Genomic DNA, 17,945 nt, shown 5'->3' with positions numbered 1-17,945 from the left:
GAGACCCCAACAAAAATGAGTGAGGATGTGCATTCAGGTGCTGCAACCTGAAGCATGTGCAAAGCACCAAGAGGTAAGAGAGTGGTACATTCTGGAAACTGCAAGTGTATTTAGCATTTCTTAATTACATGGCATGTATGGGAACAGAATTAGAAGAGGTATGTCTGGAGACATGAGACGGTCTCAGAAAATGAAGAATCTTTATGCTCTGTCAAGGTGTTTGTCCTTCAGGGGTTGTAAGTGTTGGGGTGATGTGATGAGATTTTCATTTTAGTAAGCTGTCTGGGGCCCGCGTGGAGATTGGAGGGGTAAGGCCAGAAGCAGAGAGACCATCAGGGGCCTGAGCAAGAATCCAGGTGAGAGGTAAGGCGGCTTGAACTTGGGTAGTCAGCAAAGATGAAGCTAAGTGAGCAGGTCTGAGCCCTGTTTAGGAGGTACAGTTGGTCGGCCAATCGGAAGAGTGGCAGAAGTCCACCACTGATTTGGATGACAAGGCCTATCAGAACCCTTCACTAAAATGGGAACTAGGAAGAGGAGTGGGTCTGGGTGGGAGGTGATGAAAAGTTCAGTTTGAAGCTCAGGTGCAGTATTCCAATGAAGGTGGCCAGTAGGATACAGAGGTTGAACTCAGAAGAGAGAATTGGGCCACCCTAGGGGTCTGAGAGTCATAAGCCTAGAGATGTGAACTGAGGCTGTGGGAACAAGAGGACCCCCAAGAGAGCGAGAACACTGAAGGAGAGAAGAGGCAGAGGCCAGCGTCCTCGGACACCTTGATGTTTAAGGGTCAGCCGGAGGAGGCCAGGGCTACGTGGAAACAGCCGGAGAGGGAGAAGGAACGCCAGCCCATCTAATCCTCATAAATACCTCACGTACAGGTGAGGAACCTATGGGCTTTTTACATTGCTTTATTTTATTAGGGTACAAACAGTAAGAAACTCAGAGCCAAATGTTGCCCCATCATATAACCGTCCTTCACCAGGAGTTCTGGCATGTCTCCTCCCCAACCCCTGTGCTCTTGTTTAATGCTTCTATTAGGTTTCTGTGACTTTAGTCAGTCCTTTCTGAAAGAAGAACGAAAATGAAAAGACTGACTGGATTCAGGAGATGCTGTTTGTGCACGGCAAGTTTTGATAGTCGGTGTTTGATGCAGGGTGGGCACGGAAAGGATGGGGATGCATTGAACTTTGGTCTTTACTCAGACAACTGATTCAGACTCCACCTCTAGGCTGCCATCATGGGCTGGCAAGCCTTCTGGAACCTCGTGACCACTGCCCCACAAACCATCAGAAGGTCTCCTGTCTTTATTATGATGAACCTTTTATTATAGAGACAGACTGAACTCTTTTCTGCATAAAGAATCTTTGGATTGGGTCAGGGAGATACACCTGCTAAAGGTCACCACCCAGCTCTCCCTGCCTCTGCCTCAGCTAAGCCCCCACTTGCTGTTTACATCTCAAGGTCACTGGAAGCAAGGTCCCCAGGGCCAGACTGGTTGGGTGGGCCATGCTGGCTGGAGGGTCAGGGTTCCTGGTTGCCCACCAGGTCACAGCCGCCCCGTCTCCCGCCCCAGTCGGTTGTCCAGAACCTGCAGCTGCCGGAGGAAACCTGAGTTGGGGCAGATATCCCGGTGCGCCTGCACCGTCTGGATGGCCTCCACCAGCGTCATGTTCTCGCAGATCATGAGGAAGGCCAGGACAACCGTGGCAGAGCGGCTCACCCCCATGGCACAGTGTACCAGTACGCGGCCTGCAGGGAGACCCAACCTAGCATCAGCCACCTGTTCTCACACCGCCTGCCCCTTAGGGAATCAGGGATGCTTCTGCCCACCTATCACAGCATCCTGGAATACTGACACTGTCCTCACTGTCATATGGGCCAACTGAGGCCCAGAGAGGAAAGGGACTCGCTCAAGGTCACAAAGCAAGTTAGTAGCAGGGCTAAGGTTAGCATCTGGGACTCCCTTCTCCTGGTGCAAGGTGCTTCCTCTGGCATCCCTTGCCACTCTAGCACGGTGGGGGGTCAGTACTCCTGGAGTCCCCTGGGTTTGCATAAGATTACAGGGGGTGTCCACCTCCCTCCCTTTCCCGTCAGTTCTGCCCTCTCCCCAGCCCCTGCAGCTCTACACTGAGGCCTCATCTTAGAGAAAACTGCTCAAGAGGCTTTGCTAGGTCCTGTACCTTCTGCCCAACACCTGGCCTCTTACCGAGCGATATGGTTACCCTGACGACCACACTGGGCCTTAGTTATATCTATGATTGTTGGTTTCCAGGGTGTCCCTGAAGGGGATGCTCGCTAAATGGTAGTAGTGAGCCCCATGAGGTGGGAGGGTTGCTGAAGGACCCCACCATCCATGCTACTGGAAAAGTAGATAGCCCCAGATCCTGCCTGCACCCCACCTCCATCCCAGTGCCTTCCCCAGCAGCTGACCTTGGGGAATGCTGAGGGCACTTCGGATGTATCGAGCAACGGGCAGAAAGTAGACACTGAGGTCGAAGAAGGGGTTGTCATCAGCCTCGATGCCATAGTACTCCAAGGGCATGCCATGGTAGAACTTGGCACCTGTGTCCACCTGAAACTTGCCTGCGGCGACATTCACGATGTGGGTGATGCCCAGCTGGGTCAGCTTGTTCTTGTCCCGGGCTGCGTACCTGGAGGGGGGGCACGGGGCGGGGTTGGGAGGTGGGGTAGAGCTCACTGGGTCAGCTCTGGTGGAACTTGCCCCCTTGCCTCCTCTGCCATCCTCCTCCAAGGGTAGACTGGAACCAGTGAACTGGCTTGGGTGAAGGGGCTCCTCTAGTAGGAGTTCAAGACTCCCTTTCACTCAGCCCAAGTTTTCTGGAAGGCAGGTCGGCCACATGGCATCAGAAGCCTCAAAAATGTACACTTACTTTGCCCCAGCAGGTCTCCTAGGAACTTAAAGAATCCCAAATGTGCTCACAGACAAATGTAAACTGGATCTAATGTTTAAGATAGAGAAAAAGTGGGGAAAAAAATCACTAAATAGCCTATAAGAGAAGATTGACTATGGTATAGCTAAATGAAATACTACACAACCACTAAAATGTGGTAGATAGATGCTGGTGAACCAAGAAAGGTGTTGGTGCTATACTGAGAAAAATGGAGGATGACAAAACAGAACATTGTTTAAAAGTGTTTTAAAAGTATGTTGTGCAATTCCATTTAAAAAGTTTTCTATATGAAGCAGATTACAAGATGGGATTATAAAGCGATACCATTTTTGTATGCATTTTTAAAAAGTCAACAAGGATTTTATTACTGATTATCTGTGTGTGTAGGGGGGATACATATTTGCCATATTGTTAATAGGATATTGATCTATATTTTCTAAATATTAAGGAAAACAAAATCCTCATATATTCATCCATATGTTCTAAATTTTAAGAAAACTTTTGGGGAAAATGACTCACGTTCCACTCTATATATACATCCTAGAGAAACATGTGTGTGTTCCCAGGGCACATGTACTAGCTTCTAGAATCACTGTTTATATAATAGCCCCAAAGTGGAAACAACTCAAATAGAATAAATAAACTATGGTGTATTCATACAAACGAATAATATATAGCAACCAAAAATGAATGAACTATAGCTACACGTAATGTCGGCGAATCTCCCAGTTTTGAGCAAATGATGCCAGGCACAAAATACACAATATGATTCCATTCCTATCACTTTAAAACATAGGCAAAACTAACACAAATGGCGAAACTAAAAAGAAAAGCAAGGAAATTATTGTTCCAGTACTCAGTGATTATCTACAGGGAAAAGGGTTATGATGAGAAGGGTTCTGCGGGGGCTTCTGGGGCACAACTAATGTCCTATTTCTTGACCTGGGGGGTGAAACTGTTCGTTTATGCTCTGTGCACTTTTCTTAGGTGTGTTCTATTTCCACAAAGTAATAGTAATGTAAAAGGAAATAAACATGTGGAAAGAGATGGTTGGAGGCAAAGAGGGTACCAACTCTGCCCCTTGGCTCTGGAAGAGGCTCCCCTTCTGTTCCCCCCAACACCCACTGTGGATCGTACTTACGCATCTCCCAGGAAGAGGTTGGGCCAGACTTCGTTGCTGTGGCTCAGCACGGCAGCCCGACGGACCCACAGCAAGCGCTGCAGCGAGGCCAGTGTGGGTGGCTGGTAGGGGGGCACCCGGACGGCCCCGTGGATCTTGGGCCTCCGTAGGTCCTGTTTCTGCAGCGAGTCCATCCTGGAACAGAGTGGAAACTGTGGTGGCAAGGGGCAGGCTCCCCGCAGGTGGGTCCAGCTGACAGGGAGGCCCAGGCATGGTGCAGTGCCCAGGTGCCACTGGGATGCTTCAGAAGGGCCTCAGTTATTTCACATGAGGTTATTAACCAGCTCAGCTGGGGCTGAGGCCTTTCCCCAGGGAACAAGGGAATCAACCCCTCGTCACCGCTGTGGAGCTGGGAAGCCCTCTCTCCTGCCCTCTCCAGAGGCCCCTGATGTTGGAAGCTTTTTTCAAGGGGCTCTTGGAGTTCCCTGTTTGTTAACAACTAGTCAGTGCAGACCCCACCCCTTAAGTCTCTCATTACTTGGGACTTCGTAGGGGTGGGATGGCTGTGGCCCTCAGAGGGCACCTAGGAAGACCCCCGCCAACTGGGCAGCTCATCTCAAGCCCCCTTCTCCGCAACTTCCAGGGCTGGTCCTCAGACTCCCATCCCTTCCCATCTTCAGGTGCTTGAAGGTCAGAGCCCATCTCTGGAGTGAGGGGCCTGGGCTATGAACTGACATTTGTCAGCACTTCCGTACTGAATGAGCTAATGCCTCTTAGGGGCCTGGTGCCTCACGTGTGGTAGGTCCCTATCATACACAGGAGGAAGCTGAAGCAGGAACATGAAGGTCACAGAGAATCATTTTTAAGTAATGCTCAAAGTCTTACGGCTGTTAAGGAGCAAGGCCTGGGTTTCAGTCCAGTTCTGTGCTCCTTCAATTCCATCCCCAAGCCTTCGAGTTACCACCTTCAGGGACTCCAGAGAGTGGTCGCTAACTCATCTGTCTCTACAGGGGAGCCTAGTGTAGCTGTTCCATATCTGCCTGTAGGCCCTGGGATTTCCCTCCTTACCCGCATGACTCAGGCCAGCGCTGCAGGTTGGGCCTCACCCAGGTGGGGTGGCTTGTGTCAGGAGTCAGCTGGCTGAGGGGGTCTGAGACCCTGCAGAGCTGGGATGTCAGTGGCACCAGAACCTGGGTCTGGTGCTGGGCTTGGAAGGAGTGCCTCTCTTGGCTAACTGTCCCTGGTCCCCTCAACCAGTAACTAGGGAAGGTACAAACTGGGAAGAACTTCTTTGCTCTTTGGTAGGCGGTGCCAGGACCAGGAAGAGAAATGGGAACACAGAAGGCCACCGGTTTGGCCAAGCTCACCCAGCGAGCAGTGGGAGGGCAGGGCGGAAGCGAAGACCCGGCTTTCCCTTTCATCCCCCACTGTGACCTCTCTGGGCAGGCTGAGCCGCCTGCCACCTACCTAGGGCATGGTCTGGGGCTGGGAGTCGGGGTGTGGGTGCAGGGACAGCACTCAGCACGTGAGCGGAACGGGGCCGGGGCAGGTTCCGCCCGGAACACAAATGCTATGAAGCAGCTAGAATTCCAGGTCCTCCTCTTGGAGCCCGTGGGGGTGGGGCCTGAGAGCAGACCTAGGCCACTGCTGACTGAAGTGCAGACCTTCCAAACGCCCGGACCCCTCTCTGCTTGGTGTCTCTTTGCGATTAAAGGCTCTTGGCCCTGGGCCTCCCCATGGAGATGGGAGGCTACGTGAACTGGTGGGAAGAGAACTTTAGAGGGAGGGTGGAGAGCCTGGCCACAGCTAATTCCGAGGTCAAGAACAAGTCTTTGCTCCTGTCTGGGCCGCGGTTTCTCTCAGCTTAAAGATACTGGCCTTGCCTGCCTTTAAGGAATCTCTGGAGGGTCTGACCTGAGAATGAGAGAGGAGTGGCTGGGTTTGCAAAAACTACAGGGTACAGCGCAGTGTATCATGTTGGGGTGGGGAGAGTCTGACAGCCACACTGGTCTGGAGCTACCAGCTGGGCCTGCGGGAGCCCCAGGTCGGGTGCGAGGGGGCTTTGTGAAGCCTGGCAGGCGCCGCTGCAGGCCTCTGAGATTGGTGTGGGGTAAGGCTGCCACCCAGTGGCCAATAGGTGCCTTGCAGCCCAGCGGTGCCTGGGCGCGGATCGCCAGGCTCCAGCTGAGACAGAACTTGTCCCCGCTCCTCCTGGAGGCTCCTGGGAGGATAAGGAGCCAGTAGAGGGGTCAGGGATGAGGGCTGACCCCTCTACTGGCTCAGCCTTTTCTACTGGCTCACGCCTCAGCCTCTTCGGGGCCTAGGCCCAGGTCTGGAGAAGGGGGCTTTTTCCTTGGACTTAGGGGTACCCCTTGCTAGGCCTCACGTCGGACCTCACACCTGACGCTCATGGATGTACCCCCTACCTGTCTGCTCTATCCCACAAGGGTCCAGCCCACCTTTTCAGCCAAGGTCAGGCCTAGCCCCCACCCAGCGACTCATCCTTCAAGCTCCGGGCACACCCAAAGAAGGGGAGTTGGTGGCTGCCGCAGCCCCCTGGTTTCTGCCATCCCCAGACCTAGATGCCGAGGGCCCCGCCTGACACCTCCTCCCGCATCTCCTCAGCCACCGCGGGGTGAAGCCTGGGCCCAGCATCCAGCAGGGTCAGGGCCGGCCTGGCTCTTCTCCCCGCTCCCTCTCTGGTACTCCTCCTGCGACCTTCCTGTGTCTCCTCCCTAAGCTGAGCAGCTGCCTCTGTGGGCAACGGTTTTCCTGAGTCGCTGCTGTTTACAAGTTCAGACACCTGTGTTCTGCCTTTGTCGGTGCCTCTCCTCCCCTCTGTGTTGCTCTCCCCCGTTGCCTCTGTCTCCCCGCCTCTCACAGGAGCTCGTGCTCCTCCACAACCTCCCAACACACCACCCAGCACGCCGGTAGCCTCAGGCCAAGGCTCAGGCCTCCGCAGGGCAGGGGGCCTCTGTCTGCCATCCACCTCCTCCCTGAAGCTCCAGACGTGCTCCCCCTGGTCTTCCCGCCTGTTCACTCTCCCTGCTTTCTCCTCCTCCTCCCCCCAAGGTAGACCACAGGGACTGTGGCCACAGGACAGCTGGGGCTGGACATCTCAGGGCAGGACAAGTGAGGAGTCTGGTGAAGGAAGCCTCGGGGAGGGTGGCCGGCAGGTGGCCTGTGGTGAGCTGCCTGGGGCTCTGCACTCTGTGTGCAGGCCTTGGAGGAGGGCAGACCTGAGCCGAGTTCTCAAGTCTGGAGCTTGTTTCTGTGTAGTCTTCTCTGAGCTAGTTTTCTCAGTGGAGCTGCTGTGAGAATTCCACGAGATAAGAAATGTTCAAGGCACCTCCCACGGGGTCTTCCTCCTGGTAGATGCCCCATAAATGGTGCATCTTACTCTTATTATCATCACCATTATTACTCTTTCCCTTTCAAGCCTCAGCCATATCCCATGGGCCAATGAGGCTTGGTCTCTATCTCTTTGTATTTCTTGATTTTTCTTTCTCTGTCCGGCAATAATTATTATATTCACCACTGACTAAGAACGTACTATGTATCAGAGCTAAATGCTTACATTTTTTTTCACTGAATCTGCACAGTACCCTTATGAGGCAGATAATATTATCATCCCCGTTTTACAGATGAGGAAACCGAGGCTGAGAAAGATTAAACAGTATGCCGTAGGTCACACAGCCAATAAGCGTGGGAGCCAGGATTCAAGCCCAGGTCATTCTCACTACTCTGCTTTGTCTGTGTCTCTATCTCTGACCCAGTCCCTCCCCAAATCTAACCCACCCCCCACCACCACACACACACACACACACACAGGCACAGGTGTCCTGGCCCTCATTACCCAGCATGCTCTGCAGCCCCCTGAAATAGGGGCACTCACCCACCTGTGGGGGTATCTGGCCCAGGCTGAGGTCTTCTCTGACCGGCACTTTTTGCTCCCGGCTTCCAGCCGCCTGTCTCTGCACGCTTGATGCTGTTTCTATTTTTTGATTGGAGTTTAATTATAAAGCATGATGTGCTGCTCCTCTCCTCTGGCCTCCCCCTGCCACTCCCAACTCACCCACTGGTCCCCTGGCATGGTCAGTGCCAAGCCCAGCCAGGCACCTGGCCCTGCTGGGAGTAGAGGCAGTCTGGCAGGGGTCTGCCTGTAGTATGTGTGAATGTGGATGTTGCTTGTGAGGCAGGAAGAAGGAAGACTGAGTAAGCCGTTTTGAAAGGTCGGTTGGCCTTCAAGGGTGATGTGGAGCGTGGGCAGAAAGTTAAAGCTAGAAGGATCTTCCATGGAGGAGGACAGGGAAGAGAACAGCCAGATCACGTGCACACTGGCAGCACTGCCAACATCAGAACCCAGGTCCAGGGGCCCTTAGTTGGGAGCCGAGGATTACAGGACTGGCCCAGGATAAAAAGATCCAGAAGACTCAGGCTGAGGGAAGTGTGGGCAGACAGCGATATAAGTGGAGTTCAGAGCAGGTCTTTTGAGCAGGCCCGGCCTGCAGTCAGAAGCTGTGTGTCCGCAAACCACTCTGTCCTCTGCCAAGCTCCTCCCTCCCCCAGAAGACATTCCTGCACAGGCCTCACTGCTCCTTGAGGCCAGTGAGATGGTCTTTAAAGTCCCTTCCAAGGCTAACGGCTCAGTGAGAGACCTTGGATTTGGGCCTATTAAGAACACTCCCTGCTCTCCAGAGACCCTCTTCATATACCCATACTTTAATACCCTTCCCCACTCATACTCCCAGATGACTGACACACACACAGACATATGCAGACCCATAGCCACGCCTCCACTGGGTCTCTGAAGCCCGAGCTCCAGGGAGCTAGGGCTCAGCCCCTACTGGGGCTCCCTGAGCCCTGGGGAGAGCTGGTGGAGGCGGCTGTGGCCAGGGGCTATCATAAACACTTAGAATCCCCCTCTCCCGTGTCCCCCCACTCCTGAGGGAACTTGGGGTTCCTGGCTGAGAGGGCAGCCCCTTCCCACCTGTGAGAACTGGAGACAGTGGCTGAGAGGGGTTGCAGGTAGCAGGAGGAAGCACATGGAGTTGCAGGCTCTAGGGCGGACCCCACACTGGTCTCTTACCATCTTCTGGGTACCCATCTGGGCCAGAGCCTCCAGCAGCACCAGCAGGGCCAGCGCCAGGGTGGCAAAGTGGCAGAGCCCTGTGGCAGGGAGTAAGTACCAGTTCTGGGGGAGAGATGAGCTCCATGTTACAGGCAGGTAAACCATGGTTCAGACTGGCCGGGACTTATCAGGGCAGGGACAAGAGCTGCCAGCTAACCCTACTTCTGCCTTGAGCCTCTGTGTAAGGTCAAGTGGGTACGGGTGCCGGGAGAGATGAGGAGGCAAGTTTGGGGCCCAGGGCTCATGGAGAGAGATGACCTCCCCAAAGCCCCCTCATCTCTCAAGAGTCCCCAGCCCCAGGGCTGCTGTGTACACACACAGGTTGCTCACTGCACAACTCCTGGGGCTCCAGCTGTTGGATGCACTCCCGGTAATTGTGCAAAGCTGTAGTCCAGATGACTCTCCCAAAGCTAGCTGCCTGAAGGGAGAGATGCTGAGGTCTGAGGTCAGAGTATTTAAGGGCCCCAGGCCGAGGAAGTGGGATGATTGGGCATGATCAGAGATTTGCTCTTCTCCCAGGTTCCCAAACCTTGTTTAGAGGAAAGAGAGCAGGATGGGAACATGCCATTCCTGTCCGCCTCTTGGCTCCCACACCTGCAGAACTCCCCACGACAGTTTCCCGCCCAGCTTCACCCCAGGCCTAATCCCAACGCCAGCTACAACCCTCATTTTCTTCCTTTACACTCACTCCCAAACGCTAAACCTCGCCCTCCGTCCTGCCCTAATCCCCAACCCCAAGATGCTCATCCTCCTGACAGCATGTGGGAAGGGGTCGATAGGGCTCAAATGCTGCCCTTGGTTGGGCTGGCTGTGCATTCGGAGGAAAAAACACCTCTTATGGGTGGGGGCAGGGGGAGATTCAGTCCATGCCCCAGGGAAGCTCTTGGCAGGAGGAGAAGCTGCTGCTCTTCTAACTCCCAGGAGAGCCCAGGCCAGTGCCCCACTCCCACCTGGCAGCCCTTCTGAGCCAGTGGGCGGTGGGGCACAGCCAAAGTCAGGGTTGAGGAGAGATGAAGGAAGGAGCAGTATGGGTAGCAGGAGCTGGAGGCTGGATGGGGGGGAGTGGAGAGCAGCTCTGGAGGCTTAACGTTCCATCAGATGGCCCTCGGTGGGGATGTGAGTGTGAGGAAGATGGGCTGTTGGGGACAGTCCCAGCCTGGCCATGATGGGAGAGGAAGGGCAGTGGGAATTCTGCAGCTCCTTCACAATCTGGTACCCTCACAGCCACTGACCCCAGGAAGAGTCACCCCTGCCTCTCCGTTGAGCTGGAGAAAAACACAGAGCTGACACCAAAGAAATTGCAGCAGCACCTCGGCAACCATTTGTGGGCTGGGAGCCTGAGAAGCACTGTTGCTGCTAGGGGAGCCCAACTCCTTCTACTGGGCAGCTGGGGACGCTGGGGCCTCCGGTGGAAGGGAGGTGGCTTGGGAAGAGGAGGTACTGGGGATCTGTTCCCCTGAGGCAGCTTAAAGACCGGGCGCTATTGCTCCAAACGCACGAAGATGGAACAAGAGGAAGGCAGAAGGTAAATGGACAGACTTCAGAAAAACCTTTATGTCCTAAAGGGGTCCCCAGGACCAGAGAGGGAGGGAGGTTAGGGAGAGTCCTTCTGTAGATCTCTGAGATCACACTGGGTGGGGTGAAGGTAGAGAGTGGGGTGCTGGGTCCAAGGCAGAGAACTGAACGGCACGGCGACAGGAGAACTTTATGTCAAGCAGGGCTTGTGCGAGGAGGTCATGGCTGGTGGCAGGAGCACCTGTTCTCCTTCCCTGTGGTGGGAATGGATGCGCGGGGCTGACAGGATTCACTAAGCTTGGAGCAATAGCTGCAGGACACTCTTCCCCTGGAGCTGGGTTCCAGGCCTGAGGGGAGGGTGTGCAGAGGCGTGGGAAGGGCCAGACAGCCCTCAGGTGCAGGACTGGCTGTGCTGCTGCCGCGGTGGGGTTCAGGTGAGCCCCACAGGCTTTCAGCCAAGGAGGCAGGACAGATCAGCATTAGGACCAGGTTGGAAGGCCTCACCTCTTCCGTTTTACGCTTTCCACCCTTTTCCTTCCTAGCCTTTCCATCTTCTCTGGGTCTGAAGAATCTGGGTGGGCTGGAGGAGAGGGTCCTGTGAGAGGGGTGCCTCAGCCAGGCCCAGGTGAGACCTTGGATTGGTGAGGGGAGCCCAGCAGCTTGGGGAACCGGCCAGGCCGCCTTCAACCCTCTCTTCCAGCCACACACAGCCTTGTTATCCAACCTCTGAACTGGTCCCATCCATGTCCCCTGCCAGCCCTCACCCAACCCCTTACTTCCAGTCGTACCCTTGCCCTCTGCCCAGCCGTCACCTGACCTCTCACTGCTAACTGCACCCAGCCTCGGCCCCTCACGCCCTGCCCGACCCTCACCTGGCCCCTCAGCGCCGGCCTGCACCCCGCAGCTGCTGGTCCAGCCGGCAGAGCTGGTGGAGGAAGCCTCGGTTGGGGAAGACCCATCGGCGCTGCCTCACGGTGATCACTGCCTGGCGCAGGGACAGCTGCTGGCGCAGCATGAGGTAGGCCAGGACCAGCGTGGCAGAGCGGCTCACCCCTACCACGCAGTGCACCAGGACCTTGGCTGAGGAAGACATCCTGCTGAAAGACCCTTTCCCACCCACCGGCCCACCCAGGGGCTGAGGTGGGGACCCACGTTCCCCTGGGTATATTCTGTGACCCTGAGTAAATCATTCAGCGTGTATGGGCCTCCATTTCCTGCTCTGTCAAATGGGCATCCCAACACCTATTATGCCTACCCTTGGGATGGGGTCCACACTCCCCAACATGGCTCACAGGACCCTCTGTGAGCTGGCCCCTGCTGACCCTGCAGCCTCACCTCAGGCTGTCCCCCCCCGACCCTCAGCTCTAGGAACACTGGGTAACTTTCAGTTCCTTGAAGCTGTCCTGGTCCCTGGCCTCCAGCCTTACCACATGCTACTTCAACTACCTGTAAAAGTTTTCCCCCTCTCTTGGTCTGACTAACATCTGCTACTCATTTGTCGGGTTTTGGCTGAGACGTGGCTTCCTGCCACTCATGGTATCACGTGAATCACAGAGCAGCCCATCCTTTTTGCATGTGGCCCGGTGAATACTGTTGTAGAGGGAAGCGCCCCCCCACCTCCATTTGCTCTTCACATTTGCCCACGCATCTGAGTAGCGCTCGTAATACTTTGCAATTTGACTGTCTTTCCACCAGGGGCCCTGCCTTGCCTAAGTGTGGATTCCCAGTATCTAGCTCCGTGGCTGGCACAGAGAAGATAATAGTCGGTGAATGAATGGTGAAGGAAAATGAACGTCAGAGTGCTTTGGATTGAACAGTGCTATGAGCCATAGTCTTGTCTTTGCCACGACACAGAGGAGAAACTGAAGTCCAGAGGAGACACTGGCTCCCCCGGGGTCAGGTGGCAAGGGGCATGGCTCTCCCCCAGGATGAACACGAAGCAGCTTCCCCAGGCTCCTTTGTTGTACCCCTGGTATTAGAGGATTTTTTCCATTCGAAAGTACTTTGGGGCAGAAGCCAGACATCTAGGTACCAGATGGCAATGTCCCAAGGCTGAGTGATGCAGAAAGAACTGTTGTGTTGTTTGGGAGACCTGGCTTCTAGCCCCAGGGCTGCTCCTAACTCGTGGCATGACCTTGTATTCCAGGCCTCAGTTTCCCTATCTGTGAAGCAATGCTGTTGGATAAAGTGCTGGAACACTGAACAGAGAGTTTTAAAAACCTGATGGCCCTTTAAAAACTAGGGGTGTGAGGACACTAATGTTTAAGGGGAAACTGGACATCCCCCCATGACCGAGCAGGATGGGATATGGGTTCAGACCCCAAGTCTTACCCCCAGGTGTGCTGAGGGCACGGTGGATGAAGTCAGCTGCAGAGGAGAAGTAGGCACTGATGTCGAACTCAGGGAGGTCGTGGGCTGGCACCCCCAGGTAGCTCACAGTGCTGCCGTAGAAGTCAGGGCTGCCCTGACAGTAGAGGCCCCCATGGGCAGCATTCAGCACGTGGGTGATGCCCAGCTTCCATAGCTCAAAGCGGTTATTTGCTGTGGCCCTGGGGAGGGGAGGAAGGGGAGCAATGAGGTCCAGGAAGGCTTTGTCTGGACCCCCGCTTCAGAGCGATGAATCCATTAGGGTCCAAAAGGAGCCAGAAGGAACCCATGGGGTCTGCAGCTCACAGCCCCACCATAGGAGCTTTCTGGTAGGGGAGCTGGTGGTAAAGGGATTTAGCTTTAGCCTCTCTTTGCTTCCTGAGGCAATCCACCCCTGCCTTGGCCAGGACAGGAAGGAAAAGGATTGCTTCAGCCCTGGGACCCAGCTGCACCTCCCTTCTTGCCCCATGCCCTTCCATGCACATCTGGCCTCTCCTGGCCACTACCTCATACCTGCTTCTAATCTGCAAATATTTAAAGGTGACACCTCCCCTGATTAACCTTCAGTCAGCCTTCCTCACCCACTGTGTCCAGAGGAGGGAGGCTGGAACCGGAAAGGCGAGCTCTCTGTCCCCCTCATCTCATACCCCAAATCACCACTCCCCAGTCCTCTGCCCCCCAGACCCTCCAGTTGTTCTGGATGTGCCAGAAGACTCCGGGAACCTCTGGGAGCTCCCTTCTTTCAGGCAGGCAAAGTCTCTGCTCCCCCTGGTGGCTGCACCTGCTCACTGCACTGTCCCCAGTACAGAGGGGTCCTGGAGAAAGTCCCTGGCCTGGGAAGCTCAGAGAAGAACTATTGCCCTTGTACCCACCCCACCCCCATCTCTGGTAAAGATCCCAAGAACTGTCTCTCCTTGTCTCCACCCCCCTTATCCCTTCAGTCAGCTACCACTCACGCATCTCCTATGTAAAGGTTGGGCCAAACTTCGTCCACGCGGCTGGAAGAAAACTTCCCTGCCCTCAGGAGCTCCTCCAGTTCCAGGACACTGGGGCAAGGCGTGGCTTCGGCATCTCCCCTCAGCTGTGGGAGCGAGGCCTCCGCCATGGGCCAGCCCACCTGCCCCTCTGTCTCTGCGGTCACTCCTCTCTGCCTCTCCAGTGTCATTCCTTTCCTAGAGATTGGCAGGGACAGGTGAGACAGCAGCAAGTGACTCAGCAAGTCACAGGGGCCTCTAGAGAGAACAGGACATTTTCCTCTCCAAGCCACCCCCTAACCCCAAATTCCATGACAACATGGAATCAGACATACCTCTGCAAGTCACCTCTCAGCCTCAGTTTCTCCCCCTCTAAAGTAAGGAGAATTGTGAGGATTAAATGAAACAAAGGATATTCTGCGGCTAAACATAATAGATGTTTAATAGATTTAGACTCCTGTATGAGGCTATTTGGTTCTGAGGACTGAGTTAAAGTAGAGATCCGGGTGCAGAGGAGGTGGTTGCCTCCAAGGATTCGTGATAGGAAAAGTTCTTCAGGTCTGGGTCACAAACTAAGTGGGAACTGTATGGCTATTGGATGAGCTTCTGGATTATGGGGCTCAGGGGAGGTTTCCTGAGTTATAGAGTCGGAGAAAAGTGGCGAGGAGGCATGGAGGACCTCATCTAAAGGGTGCCCACAGGGTTTATGGGGGAAGGTTTGAACAGTGGTTCTGTTATGAAAATGGCTGATTTCTCAAAAGAGAAGGCTAAAATGGGCCGCATATGTCAAAGGGGGGAGAAGGGAGATGAAAGTTCCCCTAGACTTTCTGAAGAACCAAAGGGCTGTCATCAGAAATATTTTTTTTGGGGGGGGAGGGAGAGTCCTCTGCCTATAAGGGCTTTTGTCTCCACAACAGAAACAGAGAAAGGTCTGTATCCGTCCTTCTGCCAGAGCTAGTTATGGGATGAAGAAGTGAGATGTCTTGCCGGCTCTCAGATGACTTCATGAAGGCTTGATCCGGGGCATGAGCTGCAGTGAGGAGGCTCCCAGCTGCCCCTGGCTTTGAGTCTGGCTTGAGGGTAAAGGCCACACCAGGGCATTCAATGGTAGCAGTTTGCACTCATGTCCACCCCAGAACCTATCCCCACCCCCATCAGAGCCACTGAAGTCTGCCTTGCACCGCCTGGGAAACCAAGGCCAGGAAGGGGCTGGAGCCCAGGTCGCAGGTGGTTTTGGACTTGGTTTACGCCAATGCTAGGCCTGGGCTGGGGGCTTCCCTCAGGGTGGGGTAGTATAGTAAAGTGAGAAGAGCATAGGTTCTGAAGTCAGGCAGATTTGAGGAGGAATACTGGCTTTGGCACATATTAACTGCCCAACCTCAGGCAAGTTTCTTGCCCCTTCTGTGTTGTAATACTCTGTAGAGGTGGCACAAGGATTAAGTGAGATATTTATATGGCATTTGGCATAGGGACTCTCAGAGAATAAAGGGGCAATAAATGGTAACAATGATTGGAGGTTGGCTATTGGAGAGGAGCTGGCTCCCTCCGAAAGAATTAGGATAACCTCCTCTGGCCCCCAAACACTATTTGTTACTCCCATAGGCCCCGCCCCATCTCTACTAGCCCCTCAACTTCTCACACTTCGGCTTTGGGCCTGACGCATGCGCTCTCGGGTTTCCTTGCTGCGGTTTCTAGTCTCCGTTCTCCCCTCGCGCCCATCTTGAGCCCCGCGTCCCTTCCGGTTTTTGCCCCGCCCCCGCCCTAGGGCTCCGCCTCCCGCCGATAGGGCCCCGCCTCTCGAAGCAGTTCCGGTTCGGATTCGAGCGGCTGCCGGCGCAGGTGAGATCGAGGCCGGCCGGGGCAATGCCTGCACGCAGCCGCCACCGCCCCAGGGTCCACTTCGGCTCTCCTACCGGGGTTCCTCCCCCGCCGCTTGAGGCGTCTCACTCCGGCGAGGCTCGGAGGGTGCCGGGGTCCGACAGCTGCTCAGACGCCGACTCGGAGGCGGGTCTGGGGAGCCCGACTCGGACCGCGGAGGTGAGCAGGAGCTGAGGCGGGGAAGAGGGGGTTTGGGAGGCGCCTGCAGCCACGGGTGAGTGGAGAGTCGGGGATGGAGCCGGGGGCTGCCACGGACAGGGATCCGGAGGGGCCCCGGGAGACCGTTGAGGGAGCGTGGAGAGTCCCCTTTAGCATGGAATCTGAGGGAAATGGAGGTTGTTGAGCCGAGGGCCTGAGGGGCGTGACGATGGCCCGAGACAGAGGGGTAAGTAGAGGTCGAGGGGAGAGCGAGAGGGAGTGGGAGGCTGAGGGAGATGTGGCCTTGAAGAGGCAGGGGCTTGAAGGTTTGGAAAGCTGGGTAGTGAGGCAAAAAGACCGAAGGGGTACCGCAGGAATATGGGACTGGAGGAAGAGATGCTCTGAGATTTGGCACTGGGGGCGCGGAGTCAGAGGAGCCGGACCAGGGTCGATGTTACCACCTGGCCAGAGAGAGGGAACCGGCGTGGGACGAGATCGCTGACAAGAGTGGGTGGTGGTAATTAGGGGAAGGATTTAGGCTTGAAGAGGAAAGGGCTATCGGGTGGCAAGTCGTCTGGCTTTAAAGGCCAGAAAAAGAGAAATGGGGTCAAGAAAGAAAAGGCGCCCTTGGAGGCTCTAATTTAGGGCTTTGGCATTTTCACAGGTGTCTTTCAAAGCATGAAAGATCACTAGGGTAATATACTTGGGTTATGGGGCTTTCTCATTTGTGGACAGTGAATACTTTTAAGAATCTGGGGTGGGAGGGTTGATGTTAACACTGATTTGCCCAAAGGACTAGGGGAAGTAGTGAAAAGGAAGTGATGTTTGGAAAAGATAGTGAAAGGAGTGATTCTGTAAATAAAGATAATCATTTGGCTTTCTTCTAACAGTAATAGTGTGTTTCTTTTTTTTTTTCTTTGTATTTTTCTTAAATTTAAGTTTATCTTAAGTACCAGACAAGTTTAGACAATCTTTTTTTTTAAAAAAAAGATTTAATACATTACCTTTAAATTAAAAAAACTAAACTGGAAACAAGAATTTGGACACTTAGATTTTACAGATACTCAGTATCGACTGATTTCACTTTGGTAGCTTGAGTTGACACATATTGGCCACAGGGTAAAGATGTGGTCAATACAAGTGTCTGCGTTAAAAAGGTACATAAAACTGTATGTGAAATCACCACAGTCCAGGAGGCTACCAGATGTTCCTCTCACCTGTAACTCCAGAATTGGAGTTGTGTCTTGGAAATTGGAAGGAGGGTACCTTGACAGATTTGCAGGACCAATGCTTTGCAGATATTGTATGAATAATACTTTTAGTAGAGTTATCTAGAAGAATAAGAATAGAGGATGCTTGTAGTTGTCAGTTAACAGAACTGGGATAGGTGGGTACACAGATGCCTTTTATAGAAGACATCGTACCAAAACCATAATTATGCCAGAAAAATAACGATTGCAGTATTTATACTCTCTTTAGTTGAAATAGGTTACTTTTCTTTTGTAATTGTTAAATTATAACATGTCTTTGTGAAGTGTTGACTTTAGCCACGTCTCATATGTTGTTTTACTTTTACAACCTTTTATCCTGTTATAGGTTTGCAAAGTTGTTGGCATTTCAGAACAAACTTTTAATCAAATATTTCTAGTCTAAATGGGTATCCAACGGTTTAATCTTCATGAGATGATAATTTACTGATTGCAGCAAGCTGTTAAATTAGTTTATGTGTATTGACTATATGTCATATCTTCAAATGCTCAGTAGACTAATAATTATTTCTTCAAGGGAGAGATGAATTCTTAACTTTGCTTTTAGCTGTTGTTAAAAGATTAACTCCTTTTTCTTTAAATTAATATAAACAGTCTTTAGTTGAAGAAGTATATATAGTATTACTATTGTTTATTTATGTTTGT

General features: G+C 53.5%; 2 protein-coding genes across 11 annotated transcripts in view; one reads left to right on the top strand and one right to left on the bottom strand.

Moving 5' to 3' along the window:
* Positions 1-17,945, top strand: part of SAMD8 (sterile alpha motif domain containing 8) — a 106,113-nt gene that overhangs the window by 23,210 nt on the left and 64,958 nt on the right. For 2 of the 3 annotated variants that reach the window (XM_082425718.1, XM_082425720.1), the window contains exon 1: positions 15,812-16,053. The exons of the other annotated variant lie outside the window; for it this stretch is intronic. In XM_082425718.1, the coding sequence (XP_082281844.1) occupies positions 15,880-16,053 (174 nt within the window). In that variant the 5' untranslated portion in view covers positions 15,812-15,879. Of the gene's footprint in view, positions 1-15,811; positions 16,054-17,945 lie in introns of those variants that run through there. 3 annotated transcript variants of the gene reach the window in all.
* LOC309643194 (dual specificity protein phosphatase 13B) lies at positions 1,301-14,214 on the bottom strand. 8 transcript variants are annotated; one of them, XM_082425729.1, is made up of 7 exons: positions 13,007-13,144; positions 11,548-11,755; positions 9,020-9,223; positions 7,929-8,023; positions 4,051-4,224; positions 2,428-2,648; positions 1,301-1,746 (listed from the first exon to the last, which is right to left on the bottom strand). In XM_082425729.1, exons 2-7 carry the CDS (start codon positions 11,632-11,634, stop codon positions 1,544-1,546), a joined length of 984 nt encoding a protein of 327 aa, XP_082281855.1. In that variant the 5' UTR covers positions 11,635-11,755; positions 13,007-13,144; the 3' UTR covers positions 1,301-1,543. The 8 variants fall into 8 exon arrangements, 7 of the variants coding, with proteins under 7 accessions (XP_082281855.1, XP_082281856.1, XP_082281861.1 ...); XM_082425730.1 differs by having other exon boundaries at positions 7,929-8,025; positions 9,139-9,223; XR_014253616.1 differs by lacking the exon at positions 11,548-11,755 and adding an exon at positions 13,999-14,214 and having other exon boundaries at positions 1,609-1,746; positions 7,929-8,025; positions 9,139-9,223; positions 13,007-13,224.

This window comes from Balaenoptera physalus, assembly GCF_965194825.1.
Source record: "Balaenoptera physalus genome assembly, chromosome: 14".
NCBI lineage: Eukaryota > Metazoa > Chordata > Mammalia > Artiodactyla > Balaenopteridae > Balaenoptera > Balaenoptera physalus.
Note: the sequence above shows the minus strand (reverse complement) of the source record. Positions and strands in the feature narration are given on the sequence as shown.

Coding starts and splice junctions, on each gene's coding strand:
- LOC309643194 (XM_082425729.1), bottom strand. CDS start 11,634: ATGGGTCTTCCCCAACCGAGGCTTCCTCCACCAGCTCTGCCGGCTGGA. Junction 9,224..11,547: donor GGCCGGCGCTGAGGGGCCAG/GTGAGGGTCGGG, acceptor TCTCTCCCCCAG/AACTGGTACTTACTCCCTGC. Junction 2,649..4,050: donor AACCTCTTCCTGGGAGATGC/GTAAGTACGATC, acceptor CCCCCCCTCCAG/GTACGCAGCCCGGGACAAGA.